This window comes from Tachyglossus aculeatus, chromosome 7 (assembly GCF_015852505.1).
Source record: "Tachyglossus aculeatus isolate mTacAcu1 chromosome 7, mTacAcu1.pri, whole genome shotgun sequence".
Taxonomy (NCBI): domain Eukaryota; kingdom Metazoa; phylum Chordata; class Mammalia; order Monotremata; family Tachyglossidae; genus Tachyglossus; species Tachyglossus aculeatus.
Window position 1 is genome coordinate 6,517,215 of NC_052072.1, and position 27,097 is coordinate 6,544,311.

At 45.0% G+C, this 27,097-nt stretch overlaps 1 protein-coding gene across 5 annotated transcripts in view; it reads right to left on the bottom strand.

Moving 5' to 3' along the window:
- The window catches only part of TRAK2 (trafficking kinesin protein 2), a 105,182-nt gene that overhangs the window by 34,938 nt on the left and 43,147 nt on the right, over positions 1 to 27,097 (bottom strand). For all 5 annotated transcript variants that reach the window (XM_038749428.1, XM_038749430.1, XM_038749427.1 and 2 more), the window contains 3 exons: positions 10,859 to 10,935; positions 4,864 to 4,980; positions 2,249 to 2,458 (listed from right to left, as the gene is read on the bottom strand). In XM_038749428.1, coding sequence (XP_038605356.1) covers positions 2,249 to 2,458; positions 4,864 to 4,980; positions 10,859 to 10,935 — 404 coding nt within the window. The remainder of the gene's footprint in view (positions 1 to 2,248; positions 2,459 to 4,863; positions 4,981 to 10,858; positions 10,936 to 27,097) is intronic.

The following is a 27,097-nucleotide window of genomic DNA, read 5'->3' on the forward strand; positions in this document are numbered from 1 at the left end:
TACCTCCCAAGCGCTTAGTAAGTGCTCTGCACATGGTAAGCGCTCAAAATGAATGAATGAGTGAATTCCCCCCGCCTTACCTCCTTCCCCTCCCCACAGCACCTGTATATATCTTTATATGTTTGTACGTATTTATTACTCTATTTATTTATTTTATTTGTACATATTTATTCTACTTATTTTATTTTGTTAATATGTTTTGTTTTGCCATCTGTCTCCCCCTTCTAGACTGTGAGCCCGCTGTTGGGTAGGGACCGTCTCTATGTGTTGCCAACTTGGACTTCCCAAGTGTTTAGTACAGTGCTCTGCACATGGTAAGCGCTCAATAAATACGATTGAATGAATGAATGAATGAATGAATCCCCCCGCGCCTTACCTGCTTCCCCTCCCCACAGCACCTGCATATATGTATATATGCTTGTTCGTATTTATTACTCTATTTATGTATTTATTTTATTTGAACATATTTATTCTATTTATTTTATTTTGTTAATATGTTTTGTTTTGTCTTCTGTCTCCCCCTTCTAGACTGTGAGCCCGCTGTTGGGTAGGGACCGTCTCTAGATGTTGCCAACTTGGACTTCCCAAGTGCTTAGTACAGTGCTCTGCACACGGTAAGCACTCAATAAATACGATTGAATGAATGAATGAATCCCCCCCCCCCCCCCCCCCCCCCCCACCACCACCTTACCTCCTTCCCCTCCCCACAGCACCTGGATATATGTTTGTACGTATTTATTACTCTATTTATTTTATTTGAACATATTTATTCTATTTATTTTATTTTGTTAATATGTTTAGTTTTGCCGTCTGTCTCCCCCTTCTAGACTGTGAGCCCGCTGTTGGGTAGGGACCGTCTCTATGTGTTGCTGACTTGGACTTCCCAAGCGCTTAGTCCAGTGCTCTGCACACAATAAGCGCTCAATAAATACGAATGAATGAATGAATGAATGAATCCCCCGCCTTACCTCCTTCCCCTCCCCACAGCACCTGTATTTATTTACTCTATTTATTTATTTTATTTGTACATATTTATTCTATTCATTTTATTTTGTTAATATGTTTTGTTTTGTTGTCTGTCCCCCCCTTCTAGACTGTGAGCCCACTGTTGGGTAGGGACCGTCTCTATATGTTGCCAACTTGGACTTCCCAAGCGCTTAGTCCAGTGCTCTGCATACGGTGAGCGCTCAATAAATACTATTGAATGAATGAATGAGTGGGCGCCAACTTTGTCTTTCAATCAATCAATATCAATCATATTTATTGAGCGCTTACTGTGTGCAGAGCACAGTACTAAGGACTTGGGAAGTCCAAGTTGGCAACATATAGAGACAGTCCCTACCCAACAGTGGGCTCACAGTCTAGAACGGGGAGACAGACAACAAAATCATTCAATCAATCGTATTTATTGAGCACTTAACTGTGTGCAGAGCACTGTACTAAGCGCTTGGGAAGTCCAAGTTGGCAGCATCTAGAGACGGTCCCTACCCAACAGTGGGCTCACAGTCTAGAAGGGGGAGACGGAGAACAAAACCAAACATACTAACAAAATAAATAGAATAGATATGTACAGGCAAGATAGAGTAATATTTACAATAATAAATACGATTGAATGAATGAATGAATGAGCAAATGAACTGGGTTGAGAACTCAGGTTCCTTGACGCCCAGGCTCTCTCCACTAATAATAATAATAATAATTCTGGTGCCCAATTGTACTTCCCAGACTGAGCCCCTTCCTTCCTCTCCTCCTCGTCCCCATCTCCATCCTCCCCATCTTACCTCCTTCCCTTCCCCACAGCACCTGTATATATGTTTGTACATATTTATAACTCTATTTATTTATTTATTTTATTTGTGCATATCTATTTTATTTTGTCAGTATGTTTGGTTTTGTTCTCTGTCTCCCCCTTTTAGACTGTGAGCCCGCTGTTGGGTAGGGGCTGTCTCTAGATGTTGCCGACTTGGACTTCCCAAGCGCTTACTGCACACAGTAAGCGCTCAATAAATACGACTGATTGATTGATTGATTGACTGCTCTGCACACAGTAAGCGCTCAAGAAATACGACAATGAATAATATCGTCTTTCGGCTTCGGAGGCGACCAAATCCCGCTCTGCCCAGCCCGGTCGGGGGAAGGCTCTGCCCGTTCCGTTGCCCCCTTGGGAGCGTCCCACCCGCCTCCCCGCCAGCGGCCCTCACCCTGCCACCCGTCGCGTCACCCGCCGGGTGCCGGCGCCCGGCTCGACCTTGGATCGAAGAGCCAGGTTTTCCTCTTCCAGGTCCTTGAGCTTGTCCTGGAGGGCGTCCAGCTGAAGCAGGCCCTGGGAAAGGCTGAGGGATTCCTGGAAGCGCAGGGGTGTGGAGCAGCTGGGGGCCGGGTCGCTCTCTTCGGAGGCGCGGGAGACCAGGCGGAGCAGCTCTTCCTTCTTGGACACCTCATGCTGCAGCTGGTTCACCTGCATCACCCCGGGGAGAGACAGGCGACAAAACAAAACACGTGGATAGGTGTCAAGTCATCAGAATAAACAGAATTAAAGCTAAATCATCATCGATCGTATTTATTGAGCGCTTACTGTGTGCAGAGCACTGGACTAAGCGCTTGGGAAGTACAGGTTGGGAACATATAGAGACAGTCCCTACCCAACAGTGGGCTCACAGTCTAAAAGACTAAATGCCCATCATTAACAAAATCAATAGAATAGTAAATATGTACAAGTAAAATAGGGTAATAAATCTGTACAGACATATAGACAGGTGCTGTGGGGAGGGAAAGGAGGGAGGAGGAGAGGAAAAAGGGGGCTGAGTGTGGGAAGGCCTCCTGGAGGAGGGGAGTTCTCAGTAGGGAAGTCCATTAGGGCCAGGAGGGAGTAGGAAAAGAGGAAAGGAGGGCTTTGTCAGGCAAGCCTCTTGGAGGAGATGTGTCTTCAAGAATCAATCAATCAATCAATCGTATTTATTGAGCGCTTACTGTGTGCAGAGCACTGGACTAAGCGCTTGGGAAGTACAAGTTGGCAACATATAGAGACGGTCCCTACCCAACGACGGGCTCACAGTCTAGAAGGGGGAGACAGACAACAAAACGAAACAGAAGAAGTCTTTGAAGGTGGGGAGTAATCGTCTGCTAGGTAACAAGAGGGAGGGCATTCCAGGCCAGAGGCAGGACATGAGCGAGAAGTCGGCGGCAAGATAGTTGAGATTGAGGTACAGTGAGTAGGTTGGCACTGGAGGAGTGACTTGTGAGGGCTGGGTTGTAGAAGGAGAGCAGCAAGGTGAGGGAGGAGGGGGCATTGAATAATTCAGCGCTTAGAACAGTGCTTTGCACAAAGTAAGCGCTTAAGAAATGCCATTAGCATCAATAATTTAAAAACAAGGGTAAGGGGGCTCCTCCTCTGCCTCCCACCCCCCAACTGCGGGAGTCCCTCAAGGCTCAGTTCCGAGTCCCCTTCTATTCTCCATCTACGCCCACCCCCTTGGACAATCAATCAATCAATCATATTTATTGAGCGCTTACTCTGTGCAGAGCTCTGTACTAAGCGCTTGGGAAGTCCAAGTTGGCAGCATCTAGAGACGGTCCCTACCCAACAGCGGGCTCACAGTCTAGAAGGGGGAGACAGAGAACAAAACCAAACGTACTCATTCACTCCCGTGCTTTCAGGTATCATTTCTATGCCTGATACATAGAACACAAATACACAGATGATACATGATACATGGTACATAGAAAACATAGATACAACACAAATTGTGTTGCCAATTTGTACTTCCCAAGCGCTTAGTACAGTGCTCTGCACATAGTAAGCGCTCAATAAATACGATTGATGATGATGATGATGACAGATTTCCAAATCTTCACCTCCACCTCATCTTTCTCCTGCTCTGCAGTCTCATATTTCCTCCTGCCTTCGGGACATCTCTACTTGGACGTCCCACCAATAATTCAAATACAACATATCCAAAAGAGAACTCCTCATCTTCCCAACCCCAAACCTTGTCGTCCCCTGACTTTCTCATCACTGCACACAGCCCTACCACCCAGCGCTTAGTACGGAGCCTGGCACATAGTAAACACTTAATAAATACCGTTATTATTATTATCACCACCCTCCCTGTCTCACAATCCTGCAACCTTGCCATTATCCTCGACTCATCTCTCTTATCATCATCATCATCGATCGTATTTATTGAGCGCTTACTGTGTGCAGAGCACTGTACTAAGCGCTTGGGAAGTACAAATTGGCAACATATAGAGGCAGTCCCTACCCAACAGTGGGCTCACAGTCTAAAATATCTAGGGACTGTCTCTATATGTTGCCAATTTGTACGTCCCAAGCGCTTAGTACAGTGCTCTGCACATAGTAAGCGCTCAATAAATACGATTGATTGATTGATTGATTGATAAAAGATCCCTCTGAGGTAGATTTAATAGGGCCTGGCAAAATACCGGGGATTCTAGCCCCCTCACTGATTGTGAGCACGGAATGGGCTGGGAGCGCGTCTGCTAATTCTGTTCATCCATTCAACAGCATTTATCGAGCGCTTACTGTGTGCAGAGCACTGTACTGAGCGCTTGGGAGAGTACAATCCAACAGAATCTTATTCAACCCACATATTCATTCTGTTAACTAATCCTGCCATTTCTTTTCCATCCAAACTGTTACCAGCTTAACTGAAGATGGTGAGCCTGTTGTTGGGTAGGGACCGTCTCTAGATGTTGCCGACTTGTACTTCCCAAGCGCTTAGTGCGGTGCTCTGCACGCAGTAAGCGCTCAATAAATGCGACTGAATGAAGGAATGGATGGCTTTGAAGGGAGGAAGGGGGATCCCGGCCCGACGGAAACCACCCCCGGCCCTCCTCACTCACCCGGTCAAAGGCTTGGGCCAGCTGCTCCTCCAGGGCCTCGTTCTGCTCGGACAGGGAGCGGTTCCGCTTCAGGAGCGCCTGTCCGATTCGCGCCGCGAGTTCAAGGTCTCGGTCCCGCTACCCAGAGACAAAGCACCCGCCGTTTCAGGGCAAATCCAACCAAACGGTAACAATCACAGTGATAACGGCGCTGTTTGAGCGTTCTCACTGCGGTAGAGTGCCCAACCCATCTGTAGCCACTGGTAATAATAATAATAATGACAGCATTTATTAAGCGCTTACTATGTGCAAGGCACTGTTCTAAGCGCTGGGGAGGTTACAAGGTGATCAGGTTGTCCCACGGGGGGCTCACAGTCTTAACCCCCATCTTATAGATGAGGTAACTGAGGCACAGGGAAGTGACTTGCCCAAAGTCACCCAGCTGACAATTGGCGGAGCCGGCATTCGAACCCATGACCTCTGACTCCAAAGCCCAGGCTCTTTCCACTGAGCCACGCTGCTTCTTCTGGTACACGTGGGATGGTTACCTTTGTGGACTGTGAGCCCGCTGTTGGGTAGGGACCATCTCTATGTGTTGCCGACTTGGACTTCCCAAGCGCTTAGTCCAGTGCTCTGCACACAGTAAGTGCTCAATAAATATGATTGAATGAATGAATAATACTAATGATGGCATTTCTAGACTCTGAGCCCATTGTTGGGCAGGGACCGTCTCTATGTGTTGCCGACTTGGACTTCCCAAGCGCTTAGTCCAGCGCTCTGCACACAGTAAGCGCTCAATAAATACGAATGAATGAATAATAATAATAATGATGGCATTTCTAGACCGTGAGCCCGTTGTTGGGTCGGGACCATCTCTATGTGTTGCCAACTTGGACTTCCCAAGCGCTTAGTCCAGCGCTCTGCACACAGTAAGCGCTCAATAAGTACGATTGAATGAATGAATAATAATACTAATGATGGCATTTCTAGACTCTGAGCCCATTGTTGGGCAGGGACCGTCTCTATGTGTTGCCGACTTGGACTTCCCAAGCGCTTAGTCCAGCGCTCTGCACACAGTAAGCGCTCAATAAATACGACTGCTCCCCATCCCCCCCTTGCCTCCTTCCCCTCCCCGCGGCACCTGTATATCTGTACGTATGTTTGCACGTATTTATTGCTCCATTTTATTTGTACATGTTTGTTCATATTTATTTGTACATTTGTTTATCTGTACTTTTATTTGTACTTTGTAATTTGTATTTATTTGTACATTTGTCCATATTTATTCTATTTATTTTATTTTGTTAATATGTTTTGTTTTGTCGTCTGTCTCCCCCTTCTAGACTGTGAGCCCACTGTTGGGTGGGGACCGTCTCTATACGTTGCCGACTTGGACTTCCCAAGCGCTTAGTCCAGCGCTCTGCACACAGTAAGCGCTCAATAAATACGATTGAATGAATGAATGAATCAGAACCAAACACTCGAAGTCCTCCACTTCAGGTATTTCCAATTAAAGTGAAAGTCACTTACAACGTTCCTAAGTTTACCTCCCCGTCTCAGCTTCACAACACACTGGTGATGATGATAATAATAATGATTATTCTAATTCCGGCTCCAACACTTTCCTGTTGTGTGGCCTTCTCTGGGCCTCAGTTCCCTCCTCCGTAAAACGGGGATGGAGACCGTGAGCCCCATGTGGGACGGGGCCCGTGTCCCTCCCGATTTGCTTGCATCCACCCTGGCGCTTAGTACGGTGCCTGGCAATCAATCAATCAATCAATCGTATTTATTGAGCGCTTACTGTGTGCAGAGCACTGTACTAAGCGCTTGGGAAGTACAAGTAAGCACACAGTAAGCGCTTAACAAATATTATTAATAGCGGCATTTATTAAAGGCGATGTGTCAAGCACTGTTTGAAGCGCTGGAGTAGATATTCTGTTTATTTTCTTTTGTTAATACGTCTTGTTTTGGTGTCTGTCTCCCCCTTCTAGACTGTGAGCCCGCTGTTATCATCATCATCATCAATCGTATTTATTGAGCGCTTACTGTGTGCAGAGCACTGGACTAAGCGCTTGGGAAGTCCAAGTTGGCAACAAGCTGTTGGGTAGGGACCGTCTCTATACGTTGCCGATTTGGACTTCCCAAGTTTTACAGATGAGGGAACTGAGGCCCAGGGAAGGGAAGTTTCTTGCCCAAGGTCTCCCGGCAGATAAGTGGAGGAGGTGGGATTAGAATCCACGTCCTCTGACTCTCAAGCCCGGGCTCTTTCCACTAATGATAATAATGGCATTTATTAAGCGCTTACTATGTGCAAAGCACTGTTCTAAGCGCTCCGGACTCCCAAGCCTGGGTTTTTTCCGCTTAAACCAAGCTGCTTCCTCTCGCAAATTCTGAGAGCAGGGCTCTGTCCTCCTGCCAGGTCCGCTCCTCTCTTAAAAGTCGCGGGGGCCGCCGAGACCTCTCCCAGGAAAGCCTACTCCCTTACCCTTACCTTCTCTACCTCCTCTAGCTCCTGGCGCTTAACATTTAGAAGGTCCTGGGTTCTAATCCCGCTCCGCCACTTGTCGGCTGTGTGACTTTGGGCCACTCACTTAACTTCTCTGCGCCTCGGTTCCCTCATCTGGAAAACGGGGATGAAGACTGTGAGCCCCACATGGGACAACCTACTGAGAGCTCACCTCCTCCAGGAGGCCTTCCCAGACTGAGCGCCTTCCTTCCTCTCCCCCTCATCCCCCTCTCCATCCCCCCATCTTACCTCCTTCCCTTCCCCACAGCACCTGGATAGATGTATATATGTTTGTACATATTTATTACTCTATTTATTTATTTTACTTGTACATATCTATTCTATTTATTTTGTTAGTATGTTTGGTTTTGTCTCCCGCTTTTAGACTGTGAGCCCACTGCTGGGTAGGGACTGTCTCTATATGTTGCCAATTTGTACTTCCCAAGCGCTTAGTACAGTGCTCTGCACACAGTATGCGCTCAATAAATACAATTGATGACGATTGATGATGACAACCTTGATTACCCTGTATCCCCCCCCGATCCCCGGCGCTTAGAAGAGTGCTTGGCACACAGTAAGCGCTCAACAAATACCAACATTATTATTATTATTATTAATAATCCCAGCTCCGCCACTTGTCCCCTGTGTGACTTTGGGCAACTCACTTACCTTCTCTGTGCCTCGGTTCCCTCATCTGTAAAATGGGGATGAAGACCGTGAGCCCCATGTGGGACAACCTGATTACCTTGTATCTACCCCAATCAATCAATCGTATTTATTGAGCACTTACTGTGTGCAGAGCACTGTACTAAGCGCTTGGGAAGTACAAGTCGGCAACATATAGAGACAGTCCCTACCCAACAGTGCTTAGAACAGTGCTTGGCACTTAGTAAACGCTTAAATACCATCATTATTATTATTATTATTATTATTATCATTATTATTATTATTACCTTTAGTCTACTTCAACGTCTGTCTTCCTCTGTAGACTAAAAGCTCCTTCTGGGCAGGGTTCATGTCTTCCAACTCTACTGAATTTGACTTTCCCAAGCACTCAGTACAACGCTCTGCACACAGTAAGCGCTCGAAAATCATTTATTTATTCAACTGTAATTTATTGAGGGCTTACTGCGCGCAGAGCACCGTACTAAGCTTTCGGGAGAGTACGACAGAACAATAAAGAGACACATTCCCTGCCCACAGTAAGCCTACAGTCTAGAGCAGCGCAGCATAGTGGAAAGAGCCCGGGCTTGGGAGTCAGAGGTCATGGGTTCTAATCCCGCCTCAGCCACTTGTCCGCTGTGTGACCTTGGGTAAGTCACTTCACATCTCAGGGCCTCAGTTACCTCATCTGTACAATGGGGATTGAGCAATGGGGATGGGCAAGTCACTTCACTTCTCCGGGCCTCAGTGCCCTCATCTGGAAAATGGGGGTTGAGACTATCAGCCCCACATGGGACAGGGACTGTGTCCAACCCAATTTGCCTGTACCCACCCCAGCGCTTAGTACAGAGGCAGCGGAGAAGCAGCGTGGCTCGGTGGAAAAAGCCCGGGCTTTGGAGCCAGAGGTCATGGGTTCAAATCCTGGCTCTGCCACTTGTCAGCTGCGTGACTTTGGGCAAGTCGCCTCACTTCTCTGGGCCTCAGTTACCTCATCTGGAAACTGGGGATGAAGACTGTGAGCCCCACGCACCTGGTCACTCTGTAACCTCTCCAGCGCTTAGAAAGCACATAGTAAGCGCTTAACAAATGCCATCATCATTATTATTATTATTACAGTGCCTGGCACAAAGTAAGCGCTTAACAGATACCATTATTATTATTATTATTGTTGTTGTATTGTTCTGTTGTACAATAGAAAGCACACAGTAAGTGCTTAACAAATGCCATCATCATTATTATTATTATTACAGTGCCTGGCACAAAGTAAGTGCTTAACAGATACCATTATTATTATTATTATTATTGTTGTATTGTTCTGTTCTACAATAGAAAGCACACAGTAAGCGCTTAACAAATGTCACCATCATTATTAATATTATTATAGTGCCTGGCACAAAGTAAGCGCTTAACAGATACCATTATTATTATTATTATTATTATTATTGTTGTATTGTTCTGTTGTACAATAGAAAGCACATAGTAAGCGCTTAACAGATGCCATCATCATTATTATTATTATTACAGTGCCTGGCACAAAGTAAGCCCTTAACAGATACCATTATTATTATCATTATTATTATTATTATTATTATTATTGTTGTTGTATTGTTCTGTTGTACAATAGAAAGCACATAGTAAGCGCTTAACAAATGCCATCATCATCATATTATTATTACAGTGCCTGGCACAAAGTAAGCCCTTAACAGATACCATTATTATTATTATTATTATTATTGTTGTATTGTTCTGTTGTATAATAGAAAGCACATAGTAAGCGCTTAACAAATGCCATCATCATTATTATTATTATTATTACAGTGCCTGGCACAAAGTAAGTGCTCAACAAATACCATTATTATTATTGTTGTATTGCTCTGTTGTATTGTCCTCTCCCAACCACTCAGTCCAGTGCTCTGCACACAGTAAGTGCTCAATAAACACCACCGATTGACCGACTCTCAATGGGAAAAGGAAACCCTGAGTGGACCCGTTTCCAGGGGCTGCTCGGACAGAAAGGCCCAACTGAAGCTTAGTCTGCTGCTCTGCACATGGTCAGCACTTGATTATTTTATTAATTAATTAATGCATTCATTCAATCGTATTTATTGAGCGCTTACCGTGTGCAGAACACTGTACTAAGCGCTTGGGAAGTACAAGTTGGCAACATATGGAGACGGTCCGTGGCCAGTGGGCTTATTAATGATGGGTCTATGTCTATAATTCTATTTATTTTGAGGGTATTGACACCTATGTGTTCTGTTTTGCTGTCTGCCTCCCCTTTCTAGACCGCGAGCCCGTTGTTGGGTAGGGACCGTCTCTATCTGTTGCCAACGTGTACTTCCCAAGCGTTTAGTCCAGTGCTCTGCACGCAGTAATCAATCAATCAATCGTATTGATTGAGCGCTTACTGTGTGCAGAGTGCTGTACTAAGCGCTTGGGAAGTCCAAGCTGGCAACGTCTAGAGACGGCCCCTACTCAACAGTGGGCTCACAGTCATGAAGAAGAGAAGCAGCATGGCTCAGTGGAAAGAGCCCGGGCTTTGGAGTCAAGAGGTCGTGGGTTCAAATCCCGGCTCCGCCACTTGTCAGCTGTGTGACTCTGGGCAAGTCACTTCACTTCTCTGGGCCTCAGTTCCCTCATTTGTAAAATGGGGATGAAGACTGTGAGCCCCCCGTGGGACAACCTGATTACCTTGTATCTACCCCAGCGCTTAGAACAGTGCTTTGCACACAGTAAGCGCTTAACAAATACCAACATTATTATTATTATTAGAAGCGCTCAATAAATAGGACCGAATGACTGAGTACACGCGAGCGAATGAAGGGATCTGGTCTCGGCCCCGCTTACCTCGGCCAACAGGTGGGTGACCATGTCGATGTCATTGTAGGTTTTGGTCATCTGCTCTACCCGCTCGGTGCCCAGAACTGTAATAAAATAAAAGCAGAGCCCTGGTTAATGACGGTTTGGAGGGGGCGGGGGGCACCGACACTACTCACTGAGCTCCTCTGAGCACCAACAAGATTTCCAAAGCAGCGAGGAGACGGGATGAGAGGCGGTGAACCCTCAGGAGAAGTCCCCTTCCTCCCTTCAAGGCCCTACTGAGAGCTCACCTCCTCCAGGAGGCCTTCCCAGAGTGAGCCCCTTCCTTCCTCTCCCCCTCGTCCCCCTCTCCATCCCCCCCATCTTACCTCCTTCCCTTCCCCACAGCACCTGTCTATATGGATATATGTTTGTACAGATTTATTACTCTATTTATTTTACTTGTACATATCTATTCTATTTATTTTATTTTGTTAGTATGTTTGGTTTCGTTCTCTGTCTCCCCCTTTTAGACTGTGAGCCCGCTGTCGGGTAGGGACCGTCTCTAGATGTTGCCAACTTGGACTTCCCAAGCGCTTAGCACAGTGCTCTGCACACAGTAAGCGCTCAATAAATACGATTGATTGATTAATGAGATTGAAACATCCGCCAACATTGCTTTCCTTCTTCCCCAGTGGCAGGGGTCCTCCGGCTGCAGAGGGGTTCCCTGGCTCCCGCCAAGGCCCAGTCAAGGACGCCCACGGTTGGGACCTGTATATATGTATATATGTTTGTACGTATTTATTACTCTATTTATTTATTTATTTATTTTACTTGTACATATCTATTCTATTTATTTTATTTTGTTAATATGTTTGGTTTTGTTGTCTGTCTCCCCCTTCTAGACTGTGAGCCCGCTGTTGGGTAGGGACTGTCTCTGGATGTTGCCAACTTGTACTTCCCAAAGCGCTTAGTACAGTGCTCTGCACACAGTAAGTGCTCAATAAATACGATTGATTGTTATATGTATATATGTTTGTATGTATTTATTACTCTATTTTACTTGTACATATCTATTCTATTTATTTTATTTTGTTAATATGTTTGGTTTTGTTCTCTGTCTCCCCCTTCTAGACTGTGAGCCCACTGTTGGGTAGGGACCGTCTCTATGTGTTGCCAACTTGTACTTCCCAAGCGCTTAGTACAGTGCTCTGCACACAGTAAGTGCTCAATAAATACGATTGATTGTTATATGTATATATGTTTGCATGTATTTATTACTCTATTTATTTTACTTGTACATATCTATTCTATTTATTTCGTTTTGTTAATATGTTTTGTTTTGTTGTCTGTCTCCCCCTTCTAGACTGTGAGCCCACTGTTGGGTAGGGTCCGTCTCTATGTGTTGCCAACTTGTACTTCCCAAGCGCTTAGTACAGTGCTCTGCACACAGTAAGCGCTCAATAAATACGATTGATTGATTGATTGATTGATTGAAAGCTGAATGAGCTGTCATCGACAGGTCATTTGACGGAGGCAGGAGGATAGCCAGAGGAAGGGGAAGCGGACAATCATTCTAGATGAGGGAACTGAGGCTCAGAGAAGTGACGTCTTCTAGACTGTGAGCCCGCTGTTGGGTAGGGACCGTCTCTCTATGTTGCCAGCTTGGACTTCCCAAGCGCTTAGTACAGTGCTCTGCACACAGTAAGTGCTCAATAAATACGACTGAATGAATGAAAAGTGACTGACAGGTGGTGGAGCCGGGATTCAAACCTGGCTATTCTGATGGTTTTGACACCTGTCCTACATGTTCTGTTTCGTTGTCTGTCTCCCCCCTCTAGACTGGGAGCCCGTTGGTGGGTAGGGACCGTCTCCAGAGAAGCAGCGTGGCTCGGTGGAAAACAGCCCAGGCTTTGGAGTCAGAGGTCATGGGTTCAAATCCCGGCTCTGCCAATTGTCAGCTGGGTGACTTTGGGCAAGTCACTTCACTTCTCTGGGCCTCAGCTCCCTCATCTGGAAAATGGGGATGAAGACTGTGAGCCCCCCGGGGCACAACCTAATCATCTTGTAACCTCCCCAGTTCTTAGAACAGTGCTTTGCACATAGTAAGTGCTTAATAAATGCCATTATTATTATTATATGTTGCCAACTTGTACTTCCCAAGTGCTTAGTACAGTGCTCTGCACCCAGTAAGCGCCCAATAATTACAACTGAATGAATGAATGAATTATCTAGACTGGAAGCTCGTTGTGGCCAGGGAACGCCTCTACCAACTCGGTTGTGGTGGTCTCTCCCGAGCCCTTAGTACAGTGCTCTCCACCCAGTAAGCGCTCAATAAGTACCCCTGATTGATCCATCCATCCAGAGATCAGAAGCTCTTCAAGGGCAGAGATCAAGTCTCCTAACTCTACTCTAGAGAAGCAGCATGGTGGAGCAGATTGAGCCCGGGCTGGGAGTCAGAAGGTCATGGGTTCAAATCCCGGCTCCGCCACTTGTCTGCTGTGTGACCTTGGGCAAGTCACTTCACTTCTCTGGGTCTCAGTTACCTCATCTGGAAAATGGGGAGTGAGGCTGTGAGCCCCACGTGGAACGGGGACTGTGTCCAACTCAATTTGCTTGTTTCCACCCCAGCGCTTAGTACAGTGCCTGGCAAAGAGTAAGTGCTTAAATACCACATTTATTATTATTATTATTATTACTGTACTCTTTCCAATGATCAGAACAGCGCTCTCCTCACAGTAGGTGCTCAATAAATACCACTGATTGATCCACCCAGAGATCATAAGCTCTTCAAGAGCAGAGATCAAGTCCCCTAACTCTACTGTACTCTCCCAAGTACTCAAAATAGTGCTCTGCACATCAATCAATCAATCGTATTTATTGAGCGCTTACTGTGCGCAGAGCACTGTACTAAGCGCTTGGGAAGTACAGTAAACTAGTAAACACATAGTAAACACTCAACCACAACTGACTGACTGCTTGAATAAATGCTATTGCTTGACAGGGATGATGTTCAGTCCAAAACGACCTTTTATCTCAATGTCCCTTAACTTGCCTGCCGGTAATAATAATAATAATAACAACAATAATAGTAATAGTAATAATAATAATAGTAATAATAATAGTAATAGTAATAATAATAATAATAGTAATAATAATAATAAAGCATTTGTTAAGGGCTTACTATGTGCCAAGCACTGTTCTAAGCGATGGGGGGGATACAAGGTAATCAGGTTGTCCCACGTGGGGCTCCCAGTCTTAATCTCCATTTTACAGATGAGGTAACTGAGGCACAGAGAACTTAAGTAACTCGCCCAAAGTCACAAAGCAGACAAGTGGCGGAGCCAGAATTAGAACCCATGACTTCATCATCATCATCAATCGTATTTATTGAGCGCTTACTGTGTGCAGAGCACTGTACTAAGCGCTTGACTTCTGACTCCGAAGCCCGTCTTCTTTCCACTGAGCCATGCTGCTTCTCCGTCTACCCTAGTGCTTAGTACGGTGCTTGGCACATAGCGCTTAACAAATACCACAATTATTATTATTATTATTTTCCTCCAAAATATTAGGGGTTTTGGAGAGGGAGCTGCTGAAGGTAGGTACATTTTTGGGTGCAAGATCCCTTTGAGGTAGATTTAATAGGGCCTGGAAAAATACCGGGGATTCTAGCCCCCTTACTGAATTACAGACTGTGAGCTCGGAATGGGCTGGGAGCGCGTCTGCTAATTCTGTTCATCATTCAACAGTATTTATCGAGCGCTTACTGTGTGCAGGGCACTGTACTGAGCGCTTGGGAGAGTACAATCCGACAGCAAGCATTCCTCCACTCCGTCTGCTCCCTGGTGGCTTGGCTACCCATCTGGATTGGCTCAATAGCTATAATGAGGCCGGGTGCGGGGAACGATAGTTTTTAATTTGTACATATTTATTTTCTTTGGTTAATATGCTTTGTTTTGTTGTCCGTCTACCCCTTCTAGACTGTGAGCCCGCTGTTGGGTAGGGACCATCTCTAGATGTTGCCGACTTGGACTTCCCAAGCGCTTAGTCCAGTGCTCTGCACACAGTAAGCGCTCAATAAATACGACTGAATGAATGAATGAATGAATTTCGGACTCCCTCTTCCTCTATTAAAAGCAATAAATTGAGAATCGGCCGAATGCGTATCGGGGATCAATCAATCATATTTACTGAGCGCTTACTGTGTGCAGAGCACTGTACTAAGTGCTTGGGAGGTACAAGTTGGCAACATCTAGAGACGGTCCCTACCCAACAGTGGGCTCACAGTCTAGAAGATGTGCTAGGGGATCAATCAATCAATCGCATTTATTGAGCGCTTACTGTGTGCACAGCACTGTACTAAGCGCTTGGGAAGTACAAGCTGATGTGCTGGGAGGCTTTGAACATTTAAATAGAATGGCTCTTTCGAGGAAACGGTCAAGAAACTAGAAGAGGATATTATTCTGGAAAAGAAGACAGAAATTTCCATTTCAAAAGGAACCCAGTTTCCACTGCTCGTGACTCTCAATAACTCTACTGCAATAAGGCACTCCTCTGTGCCTCAGTTACCTCATCTGTAAAATGGGGATTAAAGACTGTGAGCCCCCCGTGGGACAACCCGATCACCTTGTAACCTCCTCAGCGCTTAGAACAGTGCTTTGCACATAGTAAGCGCTTAATACATGCCATCATTATTATTATTATTAAGGCAAACTCTGCTTTTGGATTTGAGGTGTGGAAGTCCTCTACCAAATTCAGCGGTACTGTGTTGAGGGGGAAGAAAAAGGGGCATCGTTTGTGTGCCAAGATCATTCAGAAAGCAACAAATGTTTCACATTTAAAATGCACCAAAAATTTTCAGCCCAATAAATAGAACGTTTTCACTGCCCATTTGCAGTTGAGAAAAAAATTAACCTGCACTGTAAAAGCCAGGCCAAGCGTAAAATTGCAACATTCATTCATTCATTCAATCGTATTTATTGAGCGCTTACTGTGTGCAGAGCACTGGACTAAGCGCTTGGGAAGTCCAAGTTGGCAACATATAGAGACAGTCCCTACCCAACAGTGGGCTCACAGTCTAGAAGGGGGAGACGGACAACAAAACAAAACATATTAACAAAATAAAATAAATAGAATAGATAAGTATAAGTAAAATAAATCAAATACCCCAGTGCTTAGAAGAGTGCTTGGCACACGGTAAGCGCTTAATACCTTAATAATTATTATTACCCCAGCGGCTTGGTATAGTGCCTAGCACATAGTAAGGGCTTTCAAATATCACAGTTGTTACTGTTATTAAATACCACTGATCGATTCTCAGCGCAGCAGTCAGTGTAAGCACTGGAAGTACGACAATCAATCAATCAATCAATCAATCGTATTCATTGAGCGCTTACTGTGTGCAGAGCACTGGACTAAGCGCTTGGGAAGTCCAAGTTGGCAACATCTAGAGACGGTCCCTACCCAACAGTGGGCTCACAGTCTAGAAGGGGGAGACAGACAACAAAAACAAACAAGATTTCTCCCACATAACGCAAGACTGGACCATGATTTAAGCGCTTAGTACAGTACTCTGCACACAGTGAGCGCTCAATGAATACGATTGATTGATGATTGGCAGAACAGATGCTAATTATTTAGGACCAAAAGTTCCCACACACTCTGGATTGGGCGCAGGTTGTCATCCAAACTGAGGTAGCATGAGGGAGATTGAATGAGTGAACTTGACAAGTACCCGACTTATTATTAGCAGCTAGTATCTATAAGCTAATTACAACCAAATTATTATTCATTCACTCATTCAATCATATTTATTGAGCGCTTACTGTGTGCAGAGCACTGGACTAAGCGCTTGGGAAGTCCAAGTTGGCAACGCATAGAGACGGTCCCTACCCAACAGTGGGCTCACAGTCTAGAAGGGGGAGACAGACAACAAAACAAAACATATTACCAAAATAAAATAAATAAGAATACTAAATAGGTACAAGTAAATGTGATGGGAGGGAGAAAGAAACAGTTATCAAGTACTCTTGGGATTTTCTCTTCAGAAAAACTCTCAGATTTCTCATTCATTCATTCATTCAATCGTATTTATTGAGCGCTTACTGTGTGCAGAGCACTGGACTAAGCGCTTGGGAAGTCCAAGTTGGCAACATAGAGAGACGGTCCCTACCCAACAGTGGGCTCACGGTCTAGAAGGGGGAGACAGACAACGAAACAAAACATATTAACAAAATAAAATAAATAAGAATAGTAAATATGTACAAGTAAATGTGATGGGAGGGAGAAAAACAGTTATCAAGTACTCGGGATTTTCTCTTCAGAGAAACACTCAGATTTCTCATTAATTAATTAATTAATTCATTCATTCAATCGTATTTACTGAGCGCTTACTGTGTGCACAGCACTGTACTAAGCGCTTGAGAAGTCCAAGTTGGCAACATCTAGAGACGGTCCCTACCCAACAGCGGGCTCACAGCCTAGAAGGGGGAGACAGACAACAAAACAAAACATTTAACAAAATAAAATAAATAAGAATAGTAAATAGGTACAAGTAAATGTGATGGGAGGGAGAAAGAAACAGTTATCAAGTACTCTTGGGATTTTCTCTTCAGAGAAACACTCAGATTTCTCCCACACGAGGCAGGACTGGACCATGATTCGCAGAACAGATGCTAATTAATTAGGACCAAAAGTTCCCACACACTCTGGATTGGGTGCAGGTTGTCATCCAAACTGAGGTAGCATGAGGGAGATTGAACGAATGAACTTGACAAGTACCCTACTTATTATTAGCAGCTAGTATTATTAGCAGCTATTATTAGCAGCTAGTATCTATACGCTAATTACAACCAAATTATTATTGGTTATTATTATTAACCAAATATTATTATTATTATAACCAAATATTATTATTATTATTATTATTATTATTAACCAAATTATTACTCATTCACTCATTCAACCGTATTTAAGAGAAGCAGCGTGGTGCAGTGGGAAGAGCTCGGGCTTCGGAGTCAGAGGTCATGGGTTCAAATCCCAGCTCCACCAATTGTCAGCTGTGTGACTTTGGGCAAGTCACTTCACTTCTCTGGGCCTCAGTTACCACATCTGTAAAATGGGGATTAAGACTGTGAGCCCCACCACGGGACAACCTGATCACCCTGTAACCTATCCAGCGCTTAGTACAGTGATTTGCACATAGTAAGCGCTTAATAAATGCCATCATTATTATTATTATTAGTTATTGAGCGCTTACTGTGTGCAGAGCACTGGACTAAGCGCTTGGGAAGCCCAAGTTGGCAACATCTAGGGATGGCCCCTACGAACATCACTTATCACAATACTGGACCTTAGCTTACTCTCATTACACCCGGCTGTTTGACTTAAAAGCCGAAGCAAAGCAGCGTGGCCTAGAGGAAAGAGCACCGGCCTGGGGCCCCGAGAACCTGGGTTCGAATCCTGGATCCACCACGTCCCTGCTGTGTGACCTTGGGCAGGCCACTCAGCCTCTCTGTGCTTCGGTTCCCTCATCTCTAAAACGGGGAGTCAATACTTATTCTCCCTCCCACATACACTGTGAGCCCCACGAGGGACTTGATTACCATGGATCTCCCTCAGCGCTTAATGCAGTGCCTGTCACATAGTAAGCGCTTAACGAATACCACGATTATTTATTATTGCGTTCAGTTTTGCTAGAAGAAATGAAAAAAACACAGAGTTCCCCTATGCGGACCATAAATTCGGAGTTAACTGAAGCAAATGGAGGTACCCAGGAAAAAGCTACTGAATAACCTAAACCTAGTTAGAGCTGAGGTGGATCAAAGAGGTAATAAAACCAATCATAAACACTATCAGCTATGCACCTTCACACACTTCCTCCCTTCTCTCTCTTCCTCTTTCTTTTTCTCTTTCTCTCTCTCCCTCTTTCTTTTTCTCTGCCCCCCTCCCCTCCTTTCTGTAGCATCTTGTGATATTTCATCATCAATCGTATTTACTGAGCATTTTCTGTGTGCAGAGCACTGTACTAAGTGCTTGGGAAGTACAAGTTGGCAACATAAAGAGACAGTCCCTACCCAACAGTGGGCTCACAGTTTGTTACACGTTTACTATATGACGAGGACTGTAATAAGCGCTGGGGGAAAATACAAGATCATCAGGTCCCACATGGGGCTTACAGTCTAAGTAGGAGGGAGAATAGGGATTTAATCTTCATTTTGCAGATGAGAAGAGGCATACTGGAGTGAAGTGACTTGTCCAAGGTCACGCAACAGGAATTTAGCAGGACTGGAATTAGAACCCAAGTCATCTGACTCCAACATCTGCGCTCTTTCCACTGGACCATGCGGCTTTCAGAGGTTCATAAAACTGTATAAATATCGAACATCAGTTTACAGTCTCATTTAGAGGTGGGTAAGAAAAAAAGAAAGCAGAGGGGAATGGGCTTGTTCAATACCAGAGACCGCAGAAACCTAAGTCGCTCTCTGATCATTACTCTCTGTCCTCAGGGTTTGGAGAAGCCGACATCATCGAAAACATTTTTTTTTATTATTATTGTTATAAACAGAGGTCACTAGCTAGAGGTGGGTAAGAAAAAAAGAAAGCAGAGGGGAATGGGCTTTTTCGATACCACAGAGTGCAGAAACCTAAGTCGCTCTCTGATCATTACTATCTGTCCTCAACAGGGTTTGGAGAAGCCGACATCACCGAAAACATTTTTTTTAATTATTATTATAATCAGTGGTCACTAGCTAGAGGTGGGTAAGAAAAAAAGAAAGCAGAGGGGAATGGGCTTGTTCGATACCACAGGCCGCAGAAACCTAAGTCGCTCTCTGATCATTACTCTCTGTCCTCAACAGGGTTTGGAGAAGCCGACATCACCGAAAACGTTTTTATTATTATTATTATAAACAGTGGTCACTAGCTAGAGGTGGGTAAGAAAAAAAGACAGCAGAGGGGAATGGGCTTGTTCAATACAACAGACCGCAGAAACCTAAGTCGCTCTCTGATCATTACTCTCTGTCCTCAATAGGGTTTGGAGAAGCCGACATCACCGAAAACATTATTATTATTATTATTATTATTATTATTATTATAAACAGTGGTCACTAGCTAGAGGTGGGTAAGAAAAAAAGAAAGCAGAGGGGAATGGGATTGTTCGATACCACAGACCGCAGAAACCTAAGTCGCTCTCTGATCATTACTCTCTGTCCTCAACAGGGTTTGGAGAAGCCGACATCACCGAAAACATTTTTTTTTATTATTATTATAATCAGTGGTCACTAGCTAGAGGTGGGTAAGAAAAAAAGAAAGCAGAGGGGTATGGGCTTGTTCGATACCACAGGCCGCAGAAACCTAAGTCGCTCTCTGATCATTACTCTCTGTCCTTAACAGGGTTTGGAGAAGCCGACATCACCGAAAACATTTTTTTTTTTAATTATTATAAACAGTGGTCACTAGCTAGGGCCTTCTGAACAGGGACTATAGATTATTATAATGAGGATTATAGATTATTAATGAAGCACCTCCATTTCCTTCAATTAACACTGAATTTATGGTCTGCACTGGGCAACTCTGTGTTTTTTAATTTCTTCTAGCGAAACGTAATGCAATAATAAATAATTGTGGTATTCATTAGGCTCTTACTATGTGATGAGCACTGTATTATCCAATCAATTCGACTGGATTGAATCGCTCCAATGGCCTCGATTACTGAGAGTTTCAAAGATCAAAAACAGATGCACATTTTGGAATTCCTACGTTCATTCCAGAAGACTAGAATAGATGCCACCTGAATACAAAACAGTCTCATCTAAAACGTAACATGCGCTCTCTTTTTGCACAAAGCATCATCATCATCAATTGTATTTATTGAGCGCTTACTGTGTGCAGATCACTGTACTAAGCGCTTGGGAAGTACAAGTTGGCAACATATAGAGACAGTCCCTACCCCACAGTGGGCTCACAGTCTAAAAGGGGGAGACAAAGAACAAAGCCAAACGTACTAACAAAATAAAATAAATAGAATAGATATGTACAAGTAAAATAAATAAATAAATAGAGTAATGATATGTACAAACATATATACATCTATACAGGTGCTGTGGGGAAGGGAAGGAGGTAAGATGCGGGGGATGGAGAGGGGGACGAGGGGGACAGGAAGGAAGGGGCTCAGTCTGGGAAGGCCTCCTGGAGGAGGTGAGCTCTCAGTAGGGCCTTCCACATCATTTCCCCTACTCCCTCTCCCTTCTCGCTTAGTACAGTGCTCCGCACACAGTAAGCGCTCAATAAATACGATTGATTGATTCTGTCGCCTGGGCATTTTCGAAGGCCCGTCTCCTCCAATCCGTATTTATCTGGAATTTATTTATAGTAATGTCGGTCTCCCCCTTTAGACTCCAAGCTTGGTGTGGGCAGGGACTGGGTCAGTTTATTGTTACAATGTACTCTCCCAAGCACTTAGTACAATGTCCTTTGCACAGTAAATGCTCAATAAATATGACTGACTTGGATTTGTATCCCGTAAGGACTTCACTCCACCCTCAGCCCCACGGCACTTACATAAATATCCGTAAATGATTTCTATGTCTGTCTTCCCCTCTAGACTCTAAAGCTCCTTGGGGCAGGGAACATGTCCACCTACTCTAATGTATTATACTCTCCCAGGCGTTTAGTACAGTGGACTGCACACAATGAGCACTCAGTGAACACCACTGATTGATCACTTGAACCGCTCGAGTCACAAAGCCCAGGAGACTGTCCCATCTGTCTATCGGTGATACACAGAAATCTCTTCTAATTCTAATTATTTTCTAACCCTTTCAGTCCTGTTTCAGCCAGAGTTGCAGAGAAGCAGCGTGGCTCAGTGGAAATCAATCAATCAGTCAATCAATCATATTTATTGAGCGCTTACTGTGTGCAGAGCACTGTACTAAGCGCCTGGGAAGTCCAAGTTGGCAACATATAGAGACGGTCCCTACCCAACAGTGGGCTCACAGTCTAAAAGGGGGAGACAGACAACAAAACCAAACATACTAACAAAATAAAATAAATAGAATAGATATGTACAAGTAAAATAAATATATAAATAGAGTAATAAATATGTACAAACGCATTAGTGGAAAGAGCCCGGGCTTTGGAGTCCGAGGTCATGGGTTCAAATCCCAGCTCTGCCACTTGTCAGCTGTGTGACTTTACTTCTCTGTGCCTCAGTTACCTCCTCTGGAAAATGGGGATGAAGACTGTGAGCCCGCCGTGGGACAACCTGATCACCTTGTAACCTCCCCTGCGCTTAGAACAGTGCTTTGCACATAGTAAGCGCTTAACAAATACCACCATCATCATCAGAGTTGACAGAGATAACAGCACTTAATGTACATAGCTGTATTTATTTATTTTAATGTCTCTCCTCCCTCCCCCGCACCTAAACTGTAAGCTTGTTGTGGGCGGGGAATGAGTCTGTTTATTGTTATACTATAATAATAATAATAATGATACTGGCATTTGTTAAGCGCTTACTATGTGCAAAGCACTGTTCTAAGCGCTGGGGGGGGGATACAAGGTGATCAGGTTGTCCTGCGTGGGGCTCACAGTCACCATCCCCATTTTACAGATGAGAGAACTGAGGCACAGAGAAGTTGCCCAAGGTCACACAGCAGACATGTGAGCCCACTGTTGGGTAGGGACTGTCTCTATATGTTGCCAACTTGTACTTCCCAAGCGCTTAGTCCAGTGCTCTGCACACAGTAAGCGCTCAATAAATACGATTGATTGATTGATTGATGTGGCGGAGCCGGGATTTGAACCCATGACCTCTGACTCCAAAGCCCGGGCTCTTCCCACTGAGCCACGCTGCTTCTCTAAACTGTACACCTAAACTGTAAACTTGTTGTGGGCGGGGAATTTGCCTGTTTATTGTTATACCGTACTCTCCCAAGCGCTCAGTAGAGTGCCCTGAACCCAGTAAACGCTCAATAAATACGACTGAATGACTGTAACCTGATGCAAATGCGTAATATGCGATATAGATCATCATCATCAATCACATTTATTGAGCGCTTACTATGTGCAGAGCACTGTACCAAGCGCTTGGGAAGTGCAAACTGGCAACATACAGAGACAGTCCCTACCCAACATTGGGCTCACAGTCTAAAAGGGGGAGACAGAGAACAAAACCAAACATACTAACAAAATAAAATAAATAGAATAGATATGTACAAGTAAAATAAATAAATAAATAATAAATATGTACAAACATATATACATATATATAGATTTTACCCTTTGTCTTCTGCATTAACAAGCTGACACAATTTACGCAAAGGGCTAAAATGATCTGTCCGGGATGCTTGGGATGTTTCCAAAAAGCATTTAGGGCCAAGCTATTAATAGCTTTTTTTCTTTTAGCTTTTAAGCGTTTAAGCGGAGTGATTAAATGGCATTAAATGCCCTTGACTAATTCTGCTGTCTCCATGGCCACTGGGCATCTGTGATCCAAAGAACCTTAGAGTCTCTTAACAAGACTCTTGAAGCAGCGTGGCTCAGTGGAAAGAGCCCGGCCTTTGGAGTCAGAGGTCATGGGTTCAAATCCTGGCTCTGCCAATTGTCAGCTGTGTGACTTTGGGCAAGTCATTTCACTTCTCTGGGCCTCAGTTACCTCACCTGGAAAATGGGGATTAAGACTGTGAGCCCCCCGTGGGACAACCTGATCACCTTTTCCTTTTAGACTGTGAGCCCACTGTTGGGTAGGGACCGTCTCTATATGTTGCCAACTTGGACTTCCCAAGCGCTTAGTACAGTGCTCTGCACACAGTAAGCGCTCAATAGATACGATTGATTGATTGACTTAAGTACCATAATTATTATTATGGAATCGACCCACTATTACTCATTAGTACACATTACTAGAGAAGCAACGAGGCTCAATGGAAAGAGCCCGGGCTTTGGAGTCAGAGGTCATGGGTTCAAATCCTGGCTCTGCCAATTGTCAGCTGTGGGACTTTGGGCAAGTCACTTCACTTCTCTAGGCCTCAGTTCCCTCATCTGGAAAATGGGGATGAAGACTGTGAGCCCCCCGTGGGACAACCTGATCACCTTTTCCTTCTAGACTGTGAGCCCACTGTTGGGTAGGGACCGTCTCTATATGTTGCCAACTTGTACTTCCCAAGCGCTTAGTACAGTGCTCTGCACACAGTAAGCGCTCAATAAATACAATTGATTGATTGACTGAAGTATCATAATTATTATTATGGAATCGACCCACTATTACTCATTACTACACATTACTAGAGAAGCAACGAGGCTCAGTGGAAAGAGCCCGGGCTTTGGAGTCAGAGGTCAGGGGTTCAAATCTCGGCTCCACCAATTGTCAGCTCTGTGACTGTGGGCAAGTCACTTCACTTCTCTGGGCCTCAGTTACCTCACCTGTACAATGGGGATTAAGACTGTGAGCCCCACGTTAGACAACCTCACTCATTCATTCATTCATTCAATCGTATTTATTGAGCGCTCAAGCCGTGCTAAATAGCTCAAAGCAAAAAGGTAAGTGGAATATAGGAAACCCTCACCATTTCCAACACTGGGGCAAATTTGGCCAAACTAACCCCCACGAGACCACCGCAGGATTATCGCCCCTTCTAATAATAATAATAATGTTGGTATTTGTTAAGCGCTTACTATGTGCAAAGCACTGTTCTAAGCGCTGGGGTAGGTACAGGGTAATCAGATTGTCCCACGAGGGGCTCCCAGTCTTCATCCCCATTTTACAGATGAGGGAACTGAGGCCCAGAGAAGTGAAGTGACTTGCCCACAGTCACACAGCTGGCAAGTGGCGGAGCCGGGATTTGAACCCACGACCTCTGACTCCAAAGCTCGTGCTCTTTCCACTGAGCCACGCTGCTTCCCCATAATTCTAGACTGTAAGCTCACTGTGGGCAAGGAATCATATAGATTGAGCACTTACTGTGTGCAGAGCACTATACTAAGCGCTTGGGAGAGTACAACGCAACAATAAACAGACATACTATATTCCCTGCCCACAATGAGCTAACAATCTAGAGCGGGACCAACAATAGCCTGCCCTCTCCGAAGCACTTCATTCATTCATTCAATCGTATTTATTGAGCGCTTACTGTGTGCAGAGCACTGGACTAAGCGCTTGAGAAGTACAAGTTGGCAACATATGGAGACGGTCCCTACCCACCAATGGGCTCACAGTCTAGAAACTGTGAAACAGTCTAGAGAAGCAGCGTGGCTCACTGGAAAAGAGCCCGGGCTTTGGAGTCAGAGGTCATGTGTTCAAATCCCGGCTCCCCCAATTGTCAGCTGCGTGACTTTGGGCGAGTCACTTCACTTCTCTGGGCCTCAGTTCCCTCATCTGTAAAATGGGGATGAAGACTGTGAGCCCCCCGTGGGACAACCTGATCACTTTGTATCCCCCCAGCGCTTAGAACAGTGCTTGGCACATAGTAAGCGCTTAACAAATACCATTATTATTATTATGGCTACGATCATAATCGTGGTGTTATCAGATTTTCAACTCTTACAGACGCCTCCAGCCAACAGTGAGCCCCACGTGGGACAACCTGATCACCTTGTGTCGTCCCCCCCCCGCCCCCCGGCACTTAGAACAGTGCTTCGCACATAGTAAGCGCTTAACAAACGCCATTATTATTATTATTATTAACAAACTCCATGCCCAATCAGCACTTCAAGCCTCTCATTTTTGAGATGCCGACACACCCATTATGACATTTTTAGGCATCTCTTCCAGTTCTGAAAGCAGAGCGGTCTAAACTGTAAGCTCGTTGTGGGCAGGGAATGTGTCTGTTAATATATTGTACTCTTCCAAGTGCTTGGTACAGTGTTTTGCACACAGTTAGAGCACAATAAATATGACTGAATTAAGTTATGTAGGACTTTAAGTATTATATGTATGTGTCTATGTGACTCTGTGTGTGTGTGTTTGTGTGTGTGTGTGTGTGTGTGTGAGAGAGAGATATATGTGTGTATATATGTATATATGTTTGTACGTATTTATTACTCTATTTATTTATTTTACTTGTACATATTTATTCTATTTATTTTATTTTGTTAATATGTTTGGTTTTGTTCTCTGTCTCCCCCTTCTAGACTGTGAGCCCACTGTTGGGTAGGGACCGTCTCTATACGTTGTCAACTTGGACTTCCCAAGCGCTTAGTCCAGTGCTCTGCACACGGTAAGTGCTCAATAAATACGATTGAATGAATTGAATGAATGAATGAATGAAGAGAGAGAGAGTGAGAAAGAGAGAGAGAAAGAAAAACACGGATGCCCTCTCTTCCTTAGGGCTCCTGCCTTTTTTTCAATCAATCAATCAATCAATCAATTGTATTTATTGAGCGCTTACTGTGTGCAGAGCACTGTACTAAGTGAGAGAGAGCAAAAAAATACGGACGCCCTCTCTTCCTTAGGGCTCCTGCCTTTTTTTCAATCAATCTATCAATTAATTGTATTTATTGAGCGCTTACTGTGTGCAGAGTGCTGGACTAAGCGCTTGGGAAGTCCAAATTGGCAACATATAGAGACGGTCCCTACCCAACAGTGGGCTCATACAAATTTCCAGTTTCGTCAGCCAGGCTTGGTGGGAAAAGGCCGGGACTGGGAATCGGAAGAGCCAGTTTCAAATCCCAGCTCTACCCCGGACTGGCTGGGTCATCTCGGCCCGGAGGAAGACCTGGCCGAAGCGGAGCTGGTGAGCCTGCTGGAGGACCAGCTGCCCCAGTACAGGCTGCGGGCCGACGCCCTGTATCTCTACCAGCACCGGGACTGGAGCCGGGCCCCGGGGTCCGGGTTCGAGGGCCCCCCGGGCTCCCCGCCGCCCCCCGCCGCCCCCATCTCCCCGCTCCTGGCCCAGGAGACCTTCCGATACATGAGTGAGTAATTCCTGACGGCGCGCGGGCCCCCGGCGGGCGCAGAGCCGCCCTGGGAGGGGCGGGGCCACGGGCCACTTTGGGGTGCCCGTCACTCCCTCCCTTTTTTTCTTTTGATAGTATTTGGTAAGCACTTGCTATGTGATGATGATGGCATTTATTAAGCGCTTACTATGTGCAAAGCACTGTTCTAAGCGCTTGGGAAGGTTACAAAGTGATCAGGTTGTCCCCCCGGGGGCTCCCAGTCTTCATTCCCATTTTCCAGATGAAGGAACTATGTGCCAGGCACTGGACTGAGCGCTGGGGCAGATACAAGCTAATCAGGTTGGACACAGTCCCGGTGTGTCCAGTACAGGCTAATACTTCTCTGGGCCTCAG